Source organism: Anguilla anguilla, chromosome 10 (genome assembly GCF_013347855.1).
Source record: "Anguilla anguilla isolate fAngAng1 chromosome 10, fAngAng1.pri, whole genome shotgun sequence".
Lineage (NCBI taxonomy): Eukaryota > Metazoa > Chordata > Actinopteri > Anguilliformes > Anguillidae > Anguilla > Anguilla anguilla.
Window position 1 is genome coordinate 36,204,014 of NC_049210.1, and position 20,310 is coordinate 36,224,323.

Sequence of the window (20,310 nt, forward strand, 5' to 3'; positions counted from 1 at the left end):
ACTTTTTTGTGTGTATGTGTAGACATGCAAAACATATATATACATAATATATTTGCTGAAAATATACTTTTGCATGTGAGGTGTTTAATCTTCTCGATCTGTAATCTAACGTTCAGTGAATTGGATCCTGGGTGTTAATAAATCAGGAGATAACAAGGTCTTTGCAGAGCCAAGGCCAATAGTGTTTGCACTCTGTATACCCCTGACATGCCAAATGGGCACCTGAGTGTATTAGCCCAAAAGACAAAGTTCCCCAGTCAGAGGGATTTAAGTGTTCTTTACTGCCTCGGGAACGAGCGCGCTAGCTCTTCAGTGTGGGCGGTCACTTTGTGTAACCTTGGCTTGCTTCTTTTATTCATTTACGTGCTTACTGAAAGTTTGCACTTTTTAACTTTGCAAACCCCGCTTTACGCGGTTTAGTAGGGAGAGTTGGGCCTACAGGTGGTACACGGTTCGAAACAATCAGGCGACAAAGTGGTTTACCACCTGCTGATTGAAAAGCACGGATGCTTTATTAGCAAGAGGCAAACACTTTGACAAACAAACTGATGAGGGGGGGGGGGGTGCTGCTTAAACCACAGCAAGCTTTAATGCAATCAGGACAGTTGCCCGGTACAGTGCCATGCTGCCTGGCTCATCAGTATGATGGGAGGATTCTCTTCCTCTGCCCTAAGCCTCTCCACAAATCAGACTGACAGAATACAGCATGGGCAGAAACTAGAACCAAGAGTCCTCCATCATTAAAAAAAAAGACTCCCGGCACCCTTTGTCCCTCCCCCAGGAGGGGTCGGGGGAGGGGCTCGACAGCGTCTGAACTTGCCGACCCCCTCCTACCCCGCCCCTTGTAGAGGAGCTGCGAGACACAGGGACAAAAGTCGTTCTGTTTTAATAGGATTTTGGAAAATTAAGAATGCAGAAGACGACCTCCCGCTGCTGGTACATTTATAATCCCATTAAAGCTGAAGCTAAATTCAGATACACTCGGTGATGAAAGGTCAGTGAACCATAGGGTGCATCCACATGGATGTCTCACTTTAGAAAAATCCATCTGTGGCATACCTAATGGCATGCAATTCAATGTACTTTTTCAGGGCTATTAATTATTAAAGGATCGCAATCATTATGTAGATGAGAGAACTTTTATAAACTGCATTAGCCTCGTTCCCCACTGCTTCCAGAATAAGGTTTGGTGCTGATGTATTCAAGGCATGCAGAGGTATGCACGAAAGTTCATTGTGATGCTGAACCTGATGGAACAGCTGATGCCAAAGGTTTAGCGATGCGTAAAAGCATATTCCGGAAGTTTCTTCAGACCTTTTGGCATTTACCATCAAAGACAGCGACACCAGCAAAAATGCCCTGGTTCCTGACTTTCAGGTCAGTGAGGGGATGGAAAACAAGGGCATCACCATGGCAATTATCATGACAATCTAACAGCTGGCTGTGTTCGAGTGCCGTTATCATGTAATGAGAAAGCAATTGATTATTTAGGGGCACCTAAATTACCTAATGTTACTGACTGTACTGTGGTTGCCGCACAGATGAAGGGTCAGGAGCCAGTTGTATCAGCTGTGCAATAGTAAGAACTAAGCCTCGCTGTGACTTAACCCTCCTGTTATGTTGCGGGTCAAATTGACCCTTTTTAAAGTTTGAAAATCTAGGAAAAATACTTAAAATTATTTTTTCAGTATGAAATTTATTCTACTGGCCTTAATTAGTGTAATCAACATTTTAAATGAAAATGGTTCATTTCATGTATTTGCAAGCCACCCCTGTATGGGGATTGACCCGGGAACATTTTTGCTGTACCTAAAAAATGAACAGAACAGGAGGGTTAAATCTTCACAAGTTACAACTTGCTCACTACTAAAATCAATAAAATGTTCCACCACAAAACATAGTTAGAACGTAATCCTATGTATGAACTAAATATTTACGCAAGCAGTTGACCAGGAATAACGGTGTTATTAATGACGTTTCAATAGCAGATCCATTCGAATATATTGAAGAATGGCTCAAAAAACTGCTGTATGAACCTCATCTTTGCCAATGTTTTGGGTATAACTGGGTTGACAATATGACTGTAAACCCCTTAGTTTGGTAGAAAAAGGCACAAGTTTCTCCCTTATAGCGTATGGGGAAATTGAGAGGTGCGGTGCACTGGACGCCATTTTGGTTGGAGCGGTTACGTCTGTTTCACATCATAGAGCTCAGTTACTAGATCAATTAACATCAACTTTATTTTGTGTGGCTGTACATTACAAAAGCTTTTGCCCTACTAAGTTTTGTGTTATGGACACATGGTGCAGACAAATTTAGTTGTTGCCTAGTAGCTACTAAGCCTGTAGTGAGTTCTTTACATTTCAACTTAACGAAGAACTTGAAGAAATGTTTGTGCAAAACTACCCAGTTCACTATAATTAACCTACACAAATGTTAAAATATACACTGGCCATATTGCTGTGCCTTTTGAAATGAGTGAGTACGATAAATCCAGAAAAATACGTCATGCCACTAAACCTGGAACTGGAGTGTTATTTAGCGACTCAGTGTAGTTGCTAAGCTCCCATAGCACTGAATTTGAAGTTGAGAGCGGTCATCGTGAAATTCCATATTCTATCCAGTCATCTAAACATCCCTGTAGTATAATTAGATAATAAATCTCAAAACAGCTGCCGTGTTTGGGTGAGGTGAGTCATCCTGTTCCGCTGTAAAGCCCTTTAAGATTCATGAAAAATTGTGTTAATGCAATCTACGATATAATAATAATAGTGATGTATTATCTGGAGTTATTTCATCTCGTTGACATTTCACTTCAATCAAAGTCAGTGGTGACGTGAATGTTGATTTCTACACCATCTGCATGCTGGAATTCAGGCTTTCTCTATATCACTTGCAAGAGCGGGGATATTTTCATAGCACACTGGGTCGCACTGCAGCCTCACATCAAGAAGGTCCTGGGTTCAAATCCGGCCTGGGCCTTTCTGTGTAGAGTTTGTATGTTCTCCCCGTGTCCGTGTGGGTTTCTTCCAGGTACTCCAATTTCCTCCCACAGTCCAAAGACATGCTGGCAGGTTAATTGGAGACTCTAAATTGCCCATATGTATGGTGAGTGAATGGTGTGTGTGCCCTGGTAGACTGGCAACCTGTCCAAGGTGTATTCCTGCCTCTCGCCCAATGCACGCTGGGATAGGCTCCAGCACCCCTCGTGCCCCTGCCCAGGATACGCGGGTATAGATAATGGATGGATGGATAATTACTCTTTAATTAAGGGAAAGGAATATGACATTTCAAAGGACAAAACTCCATGCAATAGGTAATTTAGAATTTTATTTGAGAGCTTAATTTTCAAGTAACAAAATTCTAGCACTATGGGAGGATTGAGTATTGGTCATTTTGAGACCATGATTCTCGCTTATTCTTCAGCTCTTGTAATGAGAAATGACAGTAACACTTTACATTAAGGTTCCATTAACTAACATGAGTTAATGCATCAACTAACCTGAACAAGGAATTACATAATCTATTAACATGACATATGATAACACGAACAAATAATTCATTTGCATTTTAATATTTATATCTACCATTCTCTTCCATGTTAACTCAATGTTATTGAAGTATGATTTGTTCCATTTTGGTCATAACACATAATTCTTTATATACTGACAGGAAATACTCAAGGAAGTATGTCCTAACATGAACAAGTTGTTCACTAATGTAACACCTGCGTGAATACCACATAGTTTACACCTAAGAAAATGGCTTCGTAAACATGAATACATGTTAATAGATTAGTTTATTCCTTGTTCAGTTAGTTAATGCATTAACTCTTGTTCGCTAATGGAACCTTAATGTAAAGTGTTACTGAAATGACATGCAACACTTTGTTTATTTTTTTCCTGTTTATAAATTGGAAAAAGGAAAGTATTCATCTTAATTTTGTGGCTCAATGAACCTTTTGAATGCGAAACAAAAAGTGAGTGCACTGCATCTTAAGGGACTAGATACTGGGGTAGTATATAAATACAGTCTTATGATCTACTTTGGGAAGAACACTACAGGGTACCGTTTCAGAAATAAATTTTTATCAAAACTATAAAACATTTTTTAACCTATTTTTGTCACAGTGATTCTTGTTTCTTCTTCTTATTGAGGTCAAAAAGACTTGGTCAGCATCTAACCCTGACATTGATACAAACCACTGATTTAATTGCCTTCAAGCAATTAGCTCACCGAACCAGGACTTTTGCAACAACAGGACATTGGTTTCAATAAACTAATTAAGTATGCTCTGTGTAGCGTAACAAAAGCTATATAACAGAACCATCAGCATTGATTATAATCACTGTTTAAAGCCACACATGAAACCAAGTGATGATATAAAGACAGTTTAATGCAAATGCAGATAAATAATGGACTGTGTTCTATGAAACATCGAATGAAAATGCATAAAAAAGAGGTTTCTTCAGCTGTGTCCACACACTTATGCTCTGTATTGAGTGGATGGTTGTATTGTCTTCACATTGTCACTGGCTGTGTATATTATGAACTAGGCCAAAGCAAACAGGAGATAACTACTGCACATGCACGTGAGCTGCTGGATATTATAAAACATATTCTGAGCGAGAGCTAAGCAAAACCATGTGCATTTATTACCTGATTTTATGCATCAGAATAGAATGAATAGAGTCACCTATAATTTTCATGACACCGACACACACATGCTCACATGAATGCACATGTGTGTATGTGTGTGTGTCTGTGTATGTGCATGTGCATGTGCATGTGCATGTGCATGCGGGCGTGTGTGTTTGTGTGTGTGTGTGTCTAAGTGTGGATACAAATGTGGATCCAAGCTGTAAATCTTCCATCTGTTAACATCAATCACTGGTTGCATTAGTTCTTTCTTGATCCACGTCCTTTGGTAATGAAACGCCTTTGCTTTTCACATCAAGCTCTGGCTACTCAGAGGGACCTTTGGTGTTTTTCTGATGGTTCTTGGATACTGGATCTATGGACAGAGTCCTTACACAGACCCTTCCTGTATTGGGAAAAGGGTGGTAGATTTTTCTGGTGCAAACAGATTTGAGCTTCTGTTAGATAAGAACAACCTTCTCTTAAACTCCAAAGGTGCACAGGCAGCCCCGCTTTTTATCGCCAAGGTGGAAAACCGGGGAAAATTCATCCTCGAAGTGCATCCGAATGTCAAGAAATGACATCCTGTGATATTTGAAATGACAATTTTCACTGCATTTTTGGTGGATATAAGAATGTCACGCTTTCGTATGGTCTGCTTTAACTCTGGTCTCACGATAATTGCATTTTTAATGTCTGCAATGAGTGTCGCTATGTGTCTGTATGCGCTTTAAAATAAAGTAAAATAAAAATAAATAGAGCACACTCCAAGTTGTAAAAAAAAAAATGTTACAGAGAGAAGGTGTTGAATAATTAATGGGTGCCCCCTACTGTTACCATTGAAGCTTTGAATACAGTGGTAATGTTTTACAATATCTGGATCGGATAAGAGATACTAGATAGGTAATGCTTCCTACTGTCTACCGCAACCTTTGTATCTTGGAAGAAAAACTGCAGATTCAATATGGAGGGTGCATTCATTCTACTGAAGATAAGAATGAGAACAAGCGTTTTGTTCATTGGAGGCTAATAACAGCACAACACACAAATGCTGGCGAGCATCCTCAGTTTCCGGGTCAGAGCCAGTGGGCATGCTTTCAGAGAGGCAGGTCCTAATTCACAAACCAATAGTCTGTCATTCATTTCTTTATTCAATTACTCATTTGGGCCAAGTCACCCAAGCACTTTAAAGTTGGCTTTCTTAGAATATTGCGTGCACTCCAACGCAATGAGCAGCTCAGCCAAAGAAGCCGCTTTGAACTGGAGGGCTTCTCTCTCCTTTTTAGCTATTCATTGGTACCGGAGCAAGAAATTAAACATGCAAGGAACACAAACAGAGGGCAGGTTAATTTGCAAACAAGGTCTTTGCAGTTGAAAGGAAATGAAATGTTCCCATTGTAGATAAGCAGTCAGAAGCACTACCTCAGATTAAACCTTGTCATTATGGTAGGGAGAAAAAAAGAATAGAGAGTTTTAAAAAAAATTGTTGGAGACAGCAGAGAAAAGGAATCCACCAGAGTAGAGCAGAAATCCAAGCACTCTGGCAAAACTCCGGAAGAAACAGCAAGGATTTGCAGAAAAAGCAAATTGTTGTCAATGTCATGTTGTTGACCCAGCCTTATCAGGACCTCGGGGGAGTCAGGGAAGGCAATTAAATCTGGGGGGAAAAAATGTATTGTTGCTGAATATTAGGGATGTTTCTGAAAGGTGTCTGGCTGTGTACAGCCAATGGAGCACAGTGCTTGCACAAACGCAGCTGTGGGATCTCTCTGCTCATGATACTGTATATTTATTGTTAGAGCTGAAATGGTGATTGCAGAAAGTGGATTGTGCTGGTAATTGATATTAATTAGATATGAGTTGCCCCTTAAGGTCACATTTTATAAATGCATGTATGCCTGCAACCACATGAAACATGCAGGAAAACATATATTTAAAGACTTGCTTAGCAGTAATACAGTTGTCTTCTCTGATGCAGTCTGGCCAACAATGGCCTTATAAAGTGTTTGAATGTGTGTGATTTGCTCAGTGTTTTTGATTGACAGGTGGAATTACAACATAATAGTGTGGGAACATGTTACTGAAACTATAAACACTTCTGAAAGGTGAAGAGCTTGGAAAAAGGAATGACTCAAATCTCTCTTAAAATAATTGAAAGTGTCGAAAACTGCTTGAAAGCAATCCCTTAAGCCCACATTTTCAATTTGTTCAAGAGTCTGGCTTGAACAAAACCTGTGCTGGAGTGGCCCCATGCCTGAATTTGGGCCCTAGTAATTTTCATTCGATAACAGATGCATGAGCCTAGAATGTTTTAAAAGAAGTCAAATAACAGGTTTGACTACTTAAATAATATAGCATGATTTTCTACTTACAATGCTTGAGTATGGTTCAACATGCTATAAATTGTGTTTTGCTGTTGATTGTGCTACATATGAGTTGGAATATGGTGTACTGTAGAATGAATGCCTTAAAAATCTCATTTAGATCCTCTTATTTAAACTTGGCTGTTTGACTGCCAACTTTCTTCATTTCTTTCAATCGCTTTTCCAATCTGTTTTCTTCAACTGGTATTCGTTTTGAAATTGATTTTTAAGTAATGTGGGTGAGGTGTTCTTCCCAGTAGAGGGAAATGATTCGGTTTTGTCATGAAGAATCCTGGCTCCTGGTTTCTTCCACGTCTGACCCAACCCACCTCGAAAAACCTGTGTTTATTAAAGTTTAAAACCACTCAGAGAGGGAGGTCATGATCCTACACTGGAAAGACCGGATGTATCTGAACAAGACCATCAATCTAGAAGGGCCAGGAATTGCTTGGAACCACGCTGCTCCCTGATAACACTGAGATGTGGAGAGAGATTTCACCCTGTCTCTCATAAAAGCCAAGGAGGCCTGATTGCATTCCCCGCACAGCTGAAAACTCCCGTAAAGCCTGTTAAATGTGTGTATGTGTGTGTGTATGTGTGTGTGTTAGTGAGTGTGTGTGCGTGTTGGAGGGTGTGCGTGCTTGCGTGTATATGTGGGAAATTATGTTGATCGCACACCAGCTGAGACCTGCTTTTATTGGTAATGCCTGGGTGACAAAGGACCACAGCCTTGCCTTTACCCATATCTGGAGCGGTGAGTGTCTGAGATCAAAAGTCAATGGCTTTGAGGCGAATGCCCGTAGCAGTGCCTGCATATGAAGAATATACGATGAGCGCAGGGTTTTCTCCTCCTTCCATTTCTTTGCACATAACAAGTATTTTTGTTCCACCTCCACAGATCCTGCCCTGAATAAAATGCTTCACAGGATAAACCTAAAATGTTTTACTTCAATTTGTTACACCTATATTTTTTTAGGTTTTTCGCATTTAAAAATTTTAGGTCCATTTGAATTCATTAGGTTAATTTAGATTTGTCCATTGAAGCATTTTTTTGGTGAGGTAATTTCATTACAACAGTAATGGGCGCATTAGCAAAATATGCTTAGTTTGATGTAGTGTCGCGAGTGAGCGTCCATTAAATCACACCGTGAGAGAGAGATGCAGACAGGAGCCGAACATCGCTGGGTCCTTATGACGTTGGGCTGGCAAAAAACATTTGTGGTTACACCATTTTATTCACGTGTGCGGTAGCCTCTTGTCGCCCTTCGCTAAGAGGGCTGTTGAATTGCACGGCTCAGCGCTCACCTCCGCTAGCCCCCAGGCCTTTCGCCTCTGAAGCTGTCCTTTCTTCTGAGTCGGCCTCCATCGATCTCGCCGTCCGCCTCTTCGGGAAAGGTCTCTCTTATCGTTTGCCCATCGCGTTCCACTCGACAGAACTTCGACAATCATCTTTCTCCTGCCGAACCAGGAGTGGCTCGTCTGGCCCCGGAACTGACAGAAAAGCAATTTTCCCCAGGAGATTTAGGTATGGGGAAAGGTTCCGTTTGATTGTGCTGATAAATAATCAGTTTCTATCGATGATTTTCGAACAGGACCTGAGAGGAGCTGTAAATCCGAATCCTCGAGTCAAATTTAACCGCTTTGTCAATGTGATCGGCTTAAGTGTTTTTTTTTCCCAAGCTATTGTACATAACCTAGTTTAAAAGTCAGTTAAGTTGATTCATTCAGTCTTTGAGTGTATATGAAAATGCTGTGAAAAGGTTGACGATTGTAACCTAAAACGCAGAGTAACAAGGATAACAAACGCAAACTAAATTTTCGATTTTGCTTCATCTGGCACTAATGCATAGATGAATTGGTGAAAAACACAGATTAGCGTGCATTGTTCCTGTAAAGTACACATAATAAATAAATGATTAAATTATCTGTGCACACAAAGGTTTGTCAGTGGAGTAGATGCCTTATTATAAACACCCTGCTGAATCTGTTTATTTTTATACAAGCATCTGCCTTGTGCAAGAGCAAACATAATAGGCAGAACTGTGACTTACGCTGCTGTTGTTTCTCGAAATAGTCGGACTTGACATTTTCTCCGCTGCAATATGGGATCAGCCAGTTCCAGGGGTCTTCTGAAAGTGTTTTGGGAGCAGAGATTGCCCAGGGGTGTCGGCTGTTGCGTGTCAGGGCAGATTTGTGAACAGAAAGCTCCGGGCTGCTGTAACAAGTAGCCCTTAGGTTTTAAGCTTCGATGGTTTCAGCCTTTGGGTTTTCAGTCCTTAGGTTTTCAGCCTTTCCAGTCTTTCTATGTCAGCAGCTGACTATTCCCCTAATGCCCCATTAAGCCTCCTGTTCTGCCCCCTGTCTAGATTCAGATAAACAGAAAATGAGGGTTGGGTGGGGGGTTATGGGGGGGGGGGGGGGGTGTTTGTTTGTTTCTGCACACTGGAGCATTAGATGTCAGCAGCATTATTCTCAAAGGGAGGGCACTGTACATTACCATGCTTGGATATCCCTCCATGGCTATGAATCTACGGCAGCTGAAAAGCGTACTGTCAGTGGAGCTTTGCAAGTGCTGCTTTATTGGATTACTCTTCCACCCTTGCTGGGAATTGTGAGCCAATCTCCCAGAGTTGACGACGCTAAGCTTTTGGGACTGTGTCTGACATTTTAAAAACAATAGGGCTGTGCGGTGATGTCCTCTGGTGTATGAAGGACTTAGACTGCCACTACAAGTGGGTCCACAGGGAGAAGAACCCTCCCTCCCCAACCCCATTAAAAAAACAGAACAAGATCCCTGTTGTAATACTTTGTCCACCCCTCCAATACCAAAAAAATAAAAAATAAAATAACAGCATGAGAACATGACTACAGAGACTCACTCTTTCTGTTCGGTGTAGGGGAAAGTCCTGCAAAATGTCAGCTCCTAATTTTCAATCCCTGCATGCGTGCGTTAGCATCTAATACGATCAGGGACTTCTTTCTGTCATACCAATAAACAACTAAGTAATTGGATGGCGTGCAACCGATATCTCAAGATGGTAATTATGTTTTGATTTGGAGCCAAACCATGTTCAAGCAGCTAGGGTGTTAGCCCGCCCCCACCTCCGTCTCCGCGTAAAACAAATGTTTTCAGGGTTTACCTTCTGAAAGAGTTCACAAGCTGCGACTCGAGCTGTTCGCGGGATCCCTCTTGATGTCCGCTGCCCAGGACATGATGTGTGGCGTGTTGTCAGCGTCACTCCCCTGGTGACGGAGAAAGGGATAAGTCCCTGGCGTGAGCCTCCTGCCGCATGCGAGCCTGCCTGCGGCTTTTGATGTCCCTGCCAAAATTTGTGATGAAAAAACGGCAGTACGAACCCGAGCGGCGAATGTTTGAGGGGCAGTAGTGCATGGTGCTCGGAAGGTAATTATAAAAGCCGGCACAATGTGTGCCGCTAATTGGTTCCCTTTCGCTGCGGTCCTGCTGCAGAAGACAAATGTTGCAATGCGTGCTTACGAGTGGGAGAACAGAAACAACCAAAGCGAAGCTTGCGGGAGTTCCTTTATACCAAGTTTCTTTCAAATACGTCCATGAGGCCTGAGATTCAGGTGAAGGTACAAAACTGCTATAACTCCACACTACTAGGCACCGATCTCACTAGATTTTCAATTCTCTGTGCCGCTGACAACAGGGATTTCTTGTTTTTCTTTTTCAATAAATAAATATTAGTAAGACAAAACATTATCTCAAGATAACCCTTGTCTGGAAACTGTAATCAAAGTTAAGCTTAAATGACTAATAAAATATGAATAACTAATAAATAATTCAGCAGAACAACACTGTAGTACTATTACAGACAGCGTATGTTGGAACGCTCCTGTTTTTATCATCTGTAACAGCCTGGTATTCTAAATGATCAGTTTAAGTAAAACAGAAGGAGAAGCCAAATTGAATGATCTCACTGGATATTTACTTAAAGAGCGAATAGCGCATATGAATGCCATAAGAAACACATATGGATGTATTCGTAATGACCACCCGCTGATCAGTTCCTGGACTTAAAGCCTGGAACGCTTGGTTATATGTTTGTGTGTTGCGTATGTCGACATGCCGTAATACATTGCGCCATGGTGTATTATTGGAGGGTTTCAGTCAGTTGAATTGGTCCCAGTGCTCTTGTATGCAGACTCCTGCTGATCAGCTGGCTATATCCCTAATTTACCTCCTCTCACTAATCTCAGGAATCAACCGCCAGTATTGTTCCACTATCCTCAAATCGCTGCCTCGTGGAATACCTGTTTTTGGTTCACCTTTTTCACCACTGATGCATCCAGCCAAATTTTTTTCGCTGCTGCAAGTGTTGTCATTAGAATTTTCTCCAATATTAGATTTTTTTATGGATGCTACAAAATTTTAGCATTCATTTCTTTCCAAATGCCTGTACCCTCAGAAATTCTCAAAATGTAAAAAATTTTTAAAAAAAAAAACAAAAAAAAAAACAAGCAATGCTCTGTGCTTTGTTGTCACACCGCAGACCGGCTCGCATGGTATAGATTGCCTCAGTGGAATATCTCTGCCTCTCCTGCAGTAATATACAGTGTTGCCATGGTGACACAAAACTAATTATTCCCTCTCCATAGTCACAGCCTGTCTGCCTGCAGTATTTCACTTGACCTCAGCCGGAGGTGCTCTCCGACACAGCCGAGACCGCCTCAATTTTGATAACGGGACCTGAAGAGCGTCGCCTCTCTCCACCGAGCGTAACATCTCAGCTCTGACCTGACCCGAGGACGAGTGGAGGGGGGGAGGGAGGGAGGGAGGGAAAGAGGGTGGGAGAGAGGGAGAGAGTGAGACCGAGGAGTGGGAGGGAAGAACGTTTTCGCAGAAACATAATTGAGGATAGAATCCTTTAACTCCTCTGTTTAAAAAAAGACAAGTTTAATTTTCGGAGGCCATCAAAGAAAAATGAATCTGCCCTGCAGGCAAAGGATCGCTCTCATTGCCACTGCATAGGAAGCCATCCATTCCACTCTCTGTACATGCCCCTTTTACCGCTGGTTACATTATTTGGTAATACTTTCTATGAACGGTCATTCATAATCCCTATATAAATCCTACATAAGTGCTTCATAGCGCCATAAGCCCTACATAGACATTCGTAAACAATGTTGTCTACAATTACGAACAGGCATATGATATGTTTGTCTTATACAATGGTAATTTCACTTCCTGCATCAGTGGTGACATAATAAAATCACATGACTATTTGTGGTTAAATAAATGAGCATTTATGAATGGTTATGTAGTACCAATTACTACTTACAAAGGCGTTAGATATTTTGAAGGTTCGTTCATAAGAAGTGCTAGCAATAATTCTGTGACACAGAGAAAGCATATTCAGGGCTTGCATAACATTGTACGTGATCCATGAAAGCTTAGACACCTCTCTCTGACTTTTAGTCTTAACGATTGAGCATTACTCCAACGGAACAACTGTGACTTTACCGGTGCTCATTAGACTTCAGAAATCATTCGCAAGTTCATTACTTGAGTCAACAGTCCCCTTTTTAAATCTCTGGAAAGGCCAAATTGCTAATGGAATTTCAGAATGACATTATGTTATTATATTTGTACACATATACCAGCTAGGCATTTATGAAGATGCGGAAGAGGTAGTTATTGCTAATTAAATGTTTTCGTCTACAGACTTGACTAGATACAAAAAGCTCCGAAAAAAATGAGCTGAGCTACTCTTCTCGGCACCATTAAACATGCTTTTTCTCACACATCTTTTAAAATCAATATAAAATCCCACTCCGCCCGGTTTCATTAGCCGGTGCGGATAATGCATAACTGGCATTTATAGGCTTGTCACACAGGGCTGCGAACGCACTGATATGAAGCAATAATGTGGGAGAAATTGATGCAAAATCAGGAGTTACTGCAATACTTCACCGACTTCGTCCGCGGTCTAAGATGGATGGATTATGAGCGCGCTCCACAAATCATGGTGTGAGAGGCATAAATCTGCACCGGCGTTGAGCAGAATTGGACTTTTGATGGCCTCCCGTGCTCAAGGGCTGAATGACCTTTTCCTGTTGCCTGGCGGAACTTTATAGGCTGGCGATGTGGGGTTGTGTCAATGGGAGTTAATTTAGCCCTTGTCAATTCTCGGCGAAGTAAATCTGCGGTGCTGCGTGCCCTGGCCTCTCGCGACTTCTTGGGAGCGAAGAGTGACTGAAGAATAATCCCCGGAACATCTGATAATACGTTTGAGCGCCGCGTGTGTGTTGACATTAGAAATTGTGCCACAGCAGATAATAGTTTTTGCTCATGCTGTAATTTATTTGCGTTTGTTATCAGAGCGAGCGCGAGACCTTTACCCGTTTCCCAATTTCCTGTGCTACGGTTTTAATACGCGGCACTGCTGATTTACTTCCCCGTTGATACAATTCAGGGGCTTTTATGAGCGCTGAACACATCATGACAAAGTGCCAGACATTTACTGGACAAAAATAAAAAAAAGAGACAAGAACGATGCTTTTGAAATCCTCGCTAATTAAAACAATTGTATGCAAAGATAGCGCAACTCCATTACACCCAGCCCAGAGGTCTGATTAACAGTGAATTTAATTCTGCTGCATTCATAGTCACGTCCGTCGAAATACAAAGAGTTACAGAGTGACTTCTGCTGACAGAGAAAATGAATGTAGGTTTACAAAGTAATACATGCATAATGGCGCGAGGGAAGAAATCAAAGCAGATGCTGGTTCCTCTAGGCATCGCAGCGTTTTACATATTTCGGTGTTAATGTGCGCTACATTTGATCAGGACTGGAGAAGCTATGGGCAGGGGTACTGTAACTTTGTAGCGGATGTTGTGTAAGCCCTGAGCTCTGTTCAATAAATTGAACTTCTGATCCAGCGTAAGGCAGTCCAAAGTCCATGAAAGGCGGCTTTGCATAAATTTGCATCGACAGACACGGGGCTTAATCGCCTCGTTTCGCGACGTATTGGGGATCCATCAAGGCTCGTCCGGCTCGGAGTCGGGGCGCGAGGTGAATGCACCTGAGGGCGCTCTTCTGGGACGCACCCCCACGTTTTGGCGGAGGGGGGGTTTTGTACCGCGGTGGAGCGCGCTGCTCCGGATCACGTTCAGCTGATGGTGCCTTTTTCGAAAGGAAGCGGCGTCCTTGCCAACTTTCGGCATCTGTCATCGGGGCCTGGAACAGTCTGCACGCAGCAGAAATGTCAGCAAATAAGGAATGATAAGAAATGCAGGCACCTTGCAGCATAGCCGCGGTGCATCCTGGGAGTGGAAGCGCACGTTCTAATGGCAAATCCCTGTTGCGAAATATGCACGGTACGGGTTCAGAAGTTTAAAGGTCTGGGGAAGACTTTCGCTTTCCAGAAGAAAAAAACCCCCACATAATTAATCACTCTTGTTCTCGTTAAAAATACATTGTTTGTCTCTCAGGCAGTTCTGGAGCTTAGTGTGGGGTGATGAGGCTGTACCTGAATATTCTGTTTCTGGAGTGAATCGTCTAATGGGGAAGGTTTTTGCTCTCCACTGCTGTAACGTTGCAAATTAAGTTTCCTGTACAATTGAACCCAACCATAGCTCAATGTCATGTGCAATACACTTTGAATTTGGCACTGCTTTACACTTACATTTAGGAGTAATTACAAGGCCCTGGCTTTAAACACTCAGGAAACATGTTTTTAATGTTTTAAAGGATTTTATTCATGCCAGTCTAGTGACAGTGTTGATCAGCGGATTTAATTGCAGTCAGATTCCCAGGATCCCTTTCAGACACAAGTTTATGAATGGGGTTTGTCTTCATCACGCACCAAATATCTTATATGAAGTTAATTTGGTCACTTTGGCTTTGGGGTCTGGTTGTTTGGTTGCGCACGTATGCCAAGCCTGAATTTTGACCTGGTGAAACAGCTTTGTTGCCGTGGGACCGACAGAGGTCAGATTAGCCCGTTTATAGCACAAAGAGATGTTGCTACGATGGCCAGATAAATTCATTTTTGGGGTTTAAAAAAAAGAGAAGTCCGTGATGATTAGACACTGCCACTCGGCCTTGACCCTCCTGACAGGCCGGACATCTCCACTCAACCGACACAAACCGTTTTCCAGATCCCACCGGGGACGAAACGCTCCAGGAGAAAGCTGGGTCCATTCATTACCCCCGCCATCAGAGCACCACTGGCAGCCAGCGTCCGAAAGTGAACCCCCTGAGAAAATGGCTGAAAACTTCTGAAACACTATTTCCTGCCTCCCCCTCCCCACATAACACCCCCCTCCCCCCCATATAAAAACAGGGGTCTAGCCTTCCTGTAGCACGCTATTCCACCCATGAGCAAAAAAGACAAAGAGATACTAGCTGATGTAGTAGCCTAAGGCAAAACTACCCAATTAGACGCTTGTATATCATGCAAGTCACAGGGGTCCTGTAACTGCACGTTCCAACTCAACGTCAAGTTCCACTGGCAAAGCCCGCACCACTGTTTCGGCAAGGCGCCGATAATTATGGAGTTAGTAAAAGATTAATTTGATCAATCTGAAATGTCTTGTTGAAAGCTGTGTGATTAACACACTAATTAAGGCACAGGTTTATTGATTCTTGGAGGGCTTCGCGTTTCTTTGGTTTCACATCGTGGCCGGTTTCCACAGCGTACCTGTAAAACACAAACGCTTTTACAAGCGGCACTGCTACTCTTGAGGTTACTGCCACGTGTGGCAAAGAATTAATGGCAGAAGCTTCCAAATGATCTTCGTTATTGTCATTTAAATCACGAATCATGGATCGGTAAAGTTTATTAAAAAGCAAATTCAAAGTTGTGCCCTTATTTAGTCAACAAGCCCATACGTTCCAATGTATTTTGAGATGCAGCTAGCCAGCTAAAGTGAAAGCACAGTGATCCTAATCACCACTGCCAAAGTCCTCTTAGAGGTGATGTGATTGATATTTTCCCCAAAGTAAAAAGCTCCCTATTTTTTGTAACTTTTCATGTTAGTCACTGTTGGGTTTTTTCTGTGAATCCTGTCATGCAGTTCTGCAGGTGATTTCAGAAACTCACAAAGAAACTGCTAGTTTCCATGTCAATCTAAGCCAAATTTATTTTAACTTTGGCACTTTTGCACTATGCTCTGTTTCTTGTTCACTTATTTCTTATGCCCCAGATGTGTCTGCAATGAGCTGAACTTGTGATGGTAGGCTTGAGACCGCTGACAGGAAATCCAAAAATGTAAGGGAAATGATTGAATAATGGATACCTGCTCTTCTTCCTTCGTATCACGTAAAAGGTCTAAAGGGGGCGTTTGATAATAAAATGAAACACAAAGGCAGTGGCTGAGCATAATCGACAGCAGTCTTTTAAAGAAATCACAAACACAGCTTGGCAAGTTCTGCAATCACTAAAACTAACTTGCCAAACTTTTTTTGTTTGTGAAGACAGAATGTAATGCTTGCATTTACTTGGAAGTAAATCATGGTTAAGATAAGGACAAATGATGATTGAATACAGCCTAGTGGGTGGTTTGATGTGCCAAGAATTGATGTATTTCCATTGTAAGGCCATCGACCTTGTGTTCTGACCACTCCACTAGGGATTTCCTATACACAGTCTTCTAGGTTAAATAAAATACATTTCATGAATCAGTCATATATAAATATTAAACGATAGCTGTAGAGTATCAAATGTGTAAACATATTCTGGAAAACTCCTCGAAGTGCCCTTTGAGAAGAAGAAGACTCTAGAGTTCTGAGCCCAAAGAGTTTTAAAGAATCCCAGTTCATAACCGGAGAAAGCCAAATGTCAGATTGTACCAAACTGTCTCTCTATCCATGAATGCAAATTAGCCATTGAAATTCACCACAGTTGTTGTACGTTGAGTGTTTCGCAATTAATTAAAGCATCCTCTTTAGTCCCCACTTTAAATTTACAGAGTGCTGCCAATGAATGTTAAGGAAAAACATATTTACATAAAACCCATAGATTCCCAGATAGCCAGGAGCCCATTAAGCCATGCTTTTAAGGATCTAATTATAATGAAATCATTCCCCGCCCCTCCCTACCTCCCCAATATCGTTTCAATAGGGACCACAGATCTGCATAATTACGAGTGGGATTCCATTGTCTCTCTCTGCCCTGTCACTCAGAAGCTGAGGTATTGACAGCTTGATTTTACTGTGACTGAGAAGCCTGGATGCGAAGCGTTAAAAGGAGCTCTTGACACGGGGAGGGGGGGGGGGGGGGGGGGGGGGGGGGGGGGGGTGCCAACGCATGGGCATTTGCGAGTGGGACGCATCCTCCCGAACACCTCTTCTGAACGACACAAACGCGCTCGCCGTTGATTCACGCTGATTTAGAACGCGTGGGATTGGATACAGGAGACCATGTGATGCCCTCATCAAAGAGAGTGCCTCTCACCAGCAACCCCTCTTCACAGGGGCTCCCATTACCTCCAAATAACCTGTTTATGTGTATTCATCTGTCATGTTTGTTCTGCTAAAACCGCTGCTATTCAAGTCGGCATGGTGATACAACGCGTTTACAACGCCCCCATCTCTCTGGGCTGTGCCCGTCTCTTGGTATTCCCAAGCCTGTGCCACCCACGTGATGGCGCTCCTCCCTGTTCTTCCAGATTGCTCCAAGCCCAGCGTCTCCAAAGGCACCTCGCCCGGGTCTGCCCTGAACATGCCCCAGTCCTTCGGGGCCGCCATGCCCTTCTCCCTGACGGAGGCCCTGCCCGCGGCCGGCCTGCCCAGCCTGTCCCAGAACGGGTCGGAGCGGGGCCCCGCCCTCCTCCCGGAAGACACCATCACCTACCTGGCCCCCGACACCGACGCCAACAAGTGCTGGCCCATCAGGCCTACGCTGCGCAACGAGCTGGACACCTTCTCCGTCCACTTCTACATCTTCTTCGGGCCCAACATCTCGGTCCCGCCAGACAGGGCCGCCATCTTCGCCATCAACCTGATGCCCGTCCTGGACAGCGGGGGCGTGCTGAACCTGGAGCTCAAGCTCAACGTGGTGAGTCCTTCTGAACTTTTTGTCTTTTTTACACTTATCTTATCACCAGGGATGGGGTCAGTTTATATTCAGCCAGTACAGGAAATGAATTGAAATGAAGTTAATTCTTTGCAAAATGGCTACTGTGTTCTTTTTTGTTTTCTAATAATTCTAAGAATTGGCCAAACTCAAATGAAGTGGATCCCATCTCTGTTAATCATGTGCCCTTTCCCTTTCTTGTTTGTATCGGCTCACTGTAAACCAGAATATCAAGGCACATCAGATACGCAAGTAATAGATCAGTTCTGACTCATACAGGAACAACAGTGCTAAAATGCTTTGAGGTTGATGCTTCTAAAAAAGTAAAAGCCATTCTTTGGATGTACCAGACAATTATCAGTCAGCTTTGCAGAAGGTAGACTCAATACATACAAAAAATGACTTTGAGCTTCATTTCCAAAAAAATAATTTGATTTCCTATAATTACCTTTTATTTGCTTCATTTTCAAGCTGAATTAGATGCTTGAAATAATGTGATCATTTTCCAGAGAAAAGATGTAGCTGCCTTTCATACCAACACCCCCATTACTAAGGAAAAAAATGGCAGTACTGTTGCTTAATAACAGACAGATGACTCCTTTTAGAAGAAAAAAAATGGTTTCTTGCGTTAAAAAAAAAAATCATTTCCAGTATATCTCTGGAATCCATCTTAATAGTCTGATATTTTGGCTACACATAACAGAACATAACTCCTTTCAAGATAAAGATAATGCTTTAAAGTGCTTGGAATAATTGTATTTGTATTTAATGCAATGGCTGAGCCATTTTATGTAGAAAGCTAAGAGTCTGTCATGCATGTATCCTATGGGGTTGGGCCAATGAAAGTGCTTACAGATCTGACCCTTCTGTCTTCTCATTTGGTACATGGTAAAAAAAAAGAAAAACCTAATTGTAAGTAATTCATATTTTTTTCCTTGAGTCAAGTGTGCTGGTAGTGCCCATAATGCATCTAAAAGAGGGTTGCCCCCCCCCCCCCCCCACAAAATCCCCATTGAACCAGTTTCTTTGGATGAATAGCTCTGCACTTCAGTCGCAATTCCACGGTTAGTTTAATAAAATGGTTGAAGCCAAGCATCCGTTGACTTAATTCTCACAACCTGGGAGATGTCGTTTGCTGCGTGCGTGACTGTAAATGTCAATGCTTTTTCGTACCAGTGGCACAAAATTGGCAGAGCTCTCCAGACAAAACCAACCCGCTGTTGTGCCCCCACATCTTCAGTCATGTGTCTCGCTTGCGGTGTGGAATGTCAAAGCAGTGACTTTTTATTTTTGTGAATTTATAATGTTTCGCCTTTTTATTCAAATTATCGCTCTTTGTGTTTTAAACCAGGCTGATCAAACAGGCGAACACATTCTTTTTGGGTAGGATTTGGGATTTCCGATAAAGACGAACAGCTGCGGCAGTCTGACTGTAACCATCAATAATATTATACGTGGAGGAGATTATAATTAACATGATAATGGATTTTATCAGTCCCTGTGAATATCATTAGCTGTTTGTATTATATGACATTGTCTCATGAATTGCATCACGAGCATATTCAGAGAACAATACAGGGTATGATTAAATGCTTTCTATTAAAAAAGAGGACGCTGACAGTTGGGAGTGGGGGGGGGGTGGTTAGGGGGTGGGTTGATTTGACGGGCGAGATATTTCTGCGCTAATGCTTAAGGGACGTGAGACCGTTCTCCTGCGCGGGGCGTCAGGTTAGCGAACGGAAGGAAAATCGCCCGATCGCGCCTCGCATTCGCAAAATCAAAGGAGACGCCGCGTGCTCAATGGCCGCCGGCCTCCGGAGAGTTCCATTGTGCGGCGCCGGCGAAGCGGCCGGTCCGGACGTCAGCGCGGGAGGCGGTCCCCCTGGCCGGTTATTTTGACGCGCCGGGGAGAGACCGAGGCTTTCGCGGTTAAGAGGTGAAAAATGCGGCGGCGGGGAAAAGCAAAACGGCGGACGGGAAAGCGAACGAGTCTGACAGGCGCGCGCCGAGGAGGGACGTCATCTCTGAGGGTGATGGAGGGGGGGGGGGGGGGGGGGGGGGGGACGGGCGGCGGGGTTTCTCGCGCCCAATGAAACTTTCCCCGAGCAGCTCGTTGGGCGGGGCAATCGTCGGCGTGCGCGTCCACACCGTCCACCCGCCCAGCGCGCGCTTCGCCCCCGAGAGCCCGTGGAAATTGGACATCTCTAGCAGGAGGCATAAAAGAGAAGCGCTTCTTTTATCCTTTGAATGCGGACCTTTTAAACTT

The 20,310-nt window shown here is 43.1% G+C and overlaps 1 protein-coding gene across 1 annotated transcript in view; it reads left to right on the top strand.

Moving 5' to 3' along the window:
* tmem8b (transmembrane protein 8B) overlaps positions 1 to 20,310 on the top strand; it is a 115,064-nt gene that overhangs the window by 72,468 nt on the left and 22,286 nt on the right. The window contains exon 6 of the mRNA XM_035378905.1: positions 17,638 to 18,026. Within this exon, the coding sequence (XP_035234796.1) occupies positions 17,638 to 18,026 (389 nt within the window). The remainder of the gene's footprint in view (positions 1 to 17,637; positions 18,027 to 20,310) is intronic.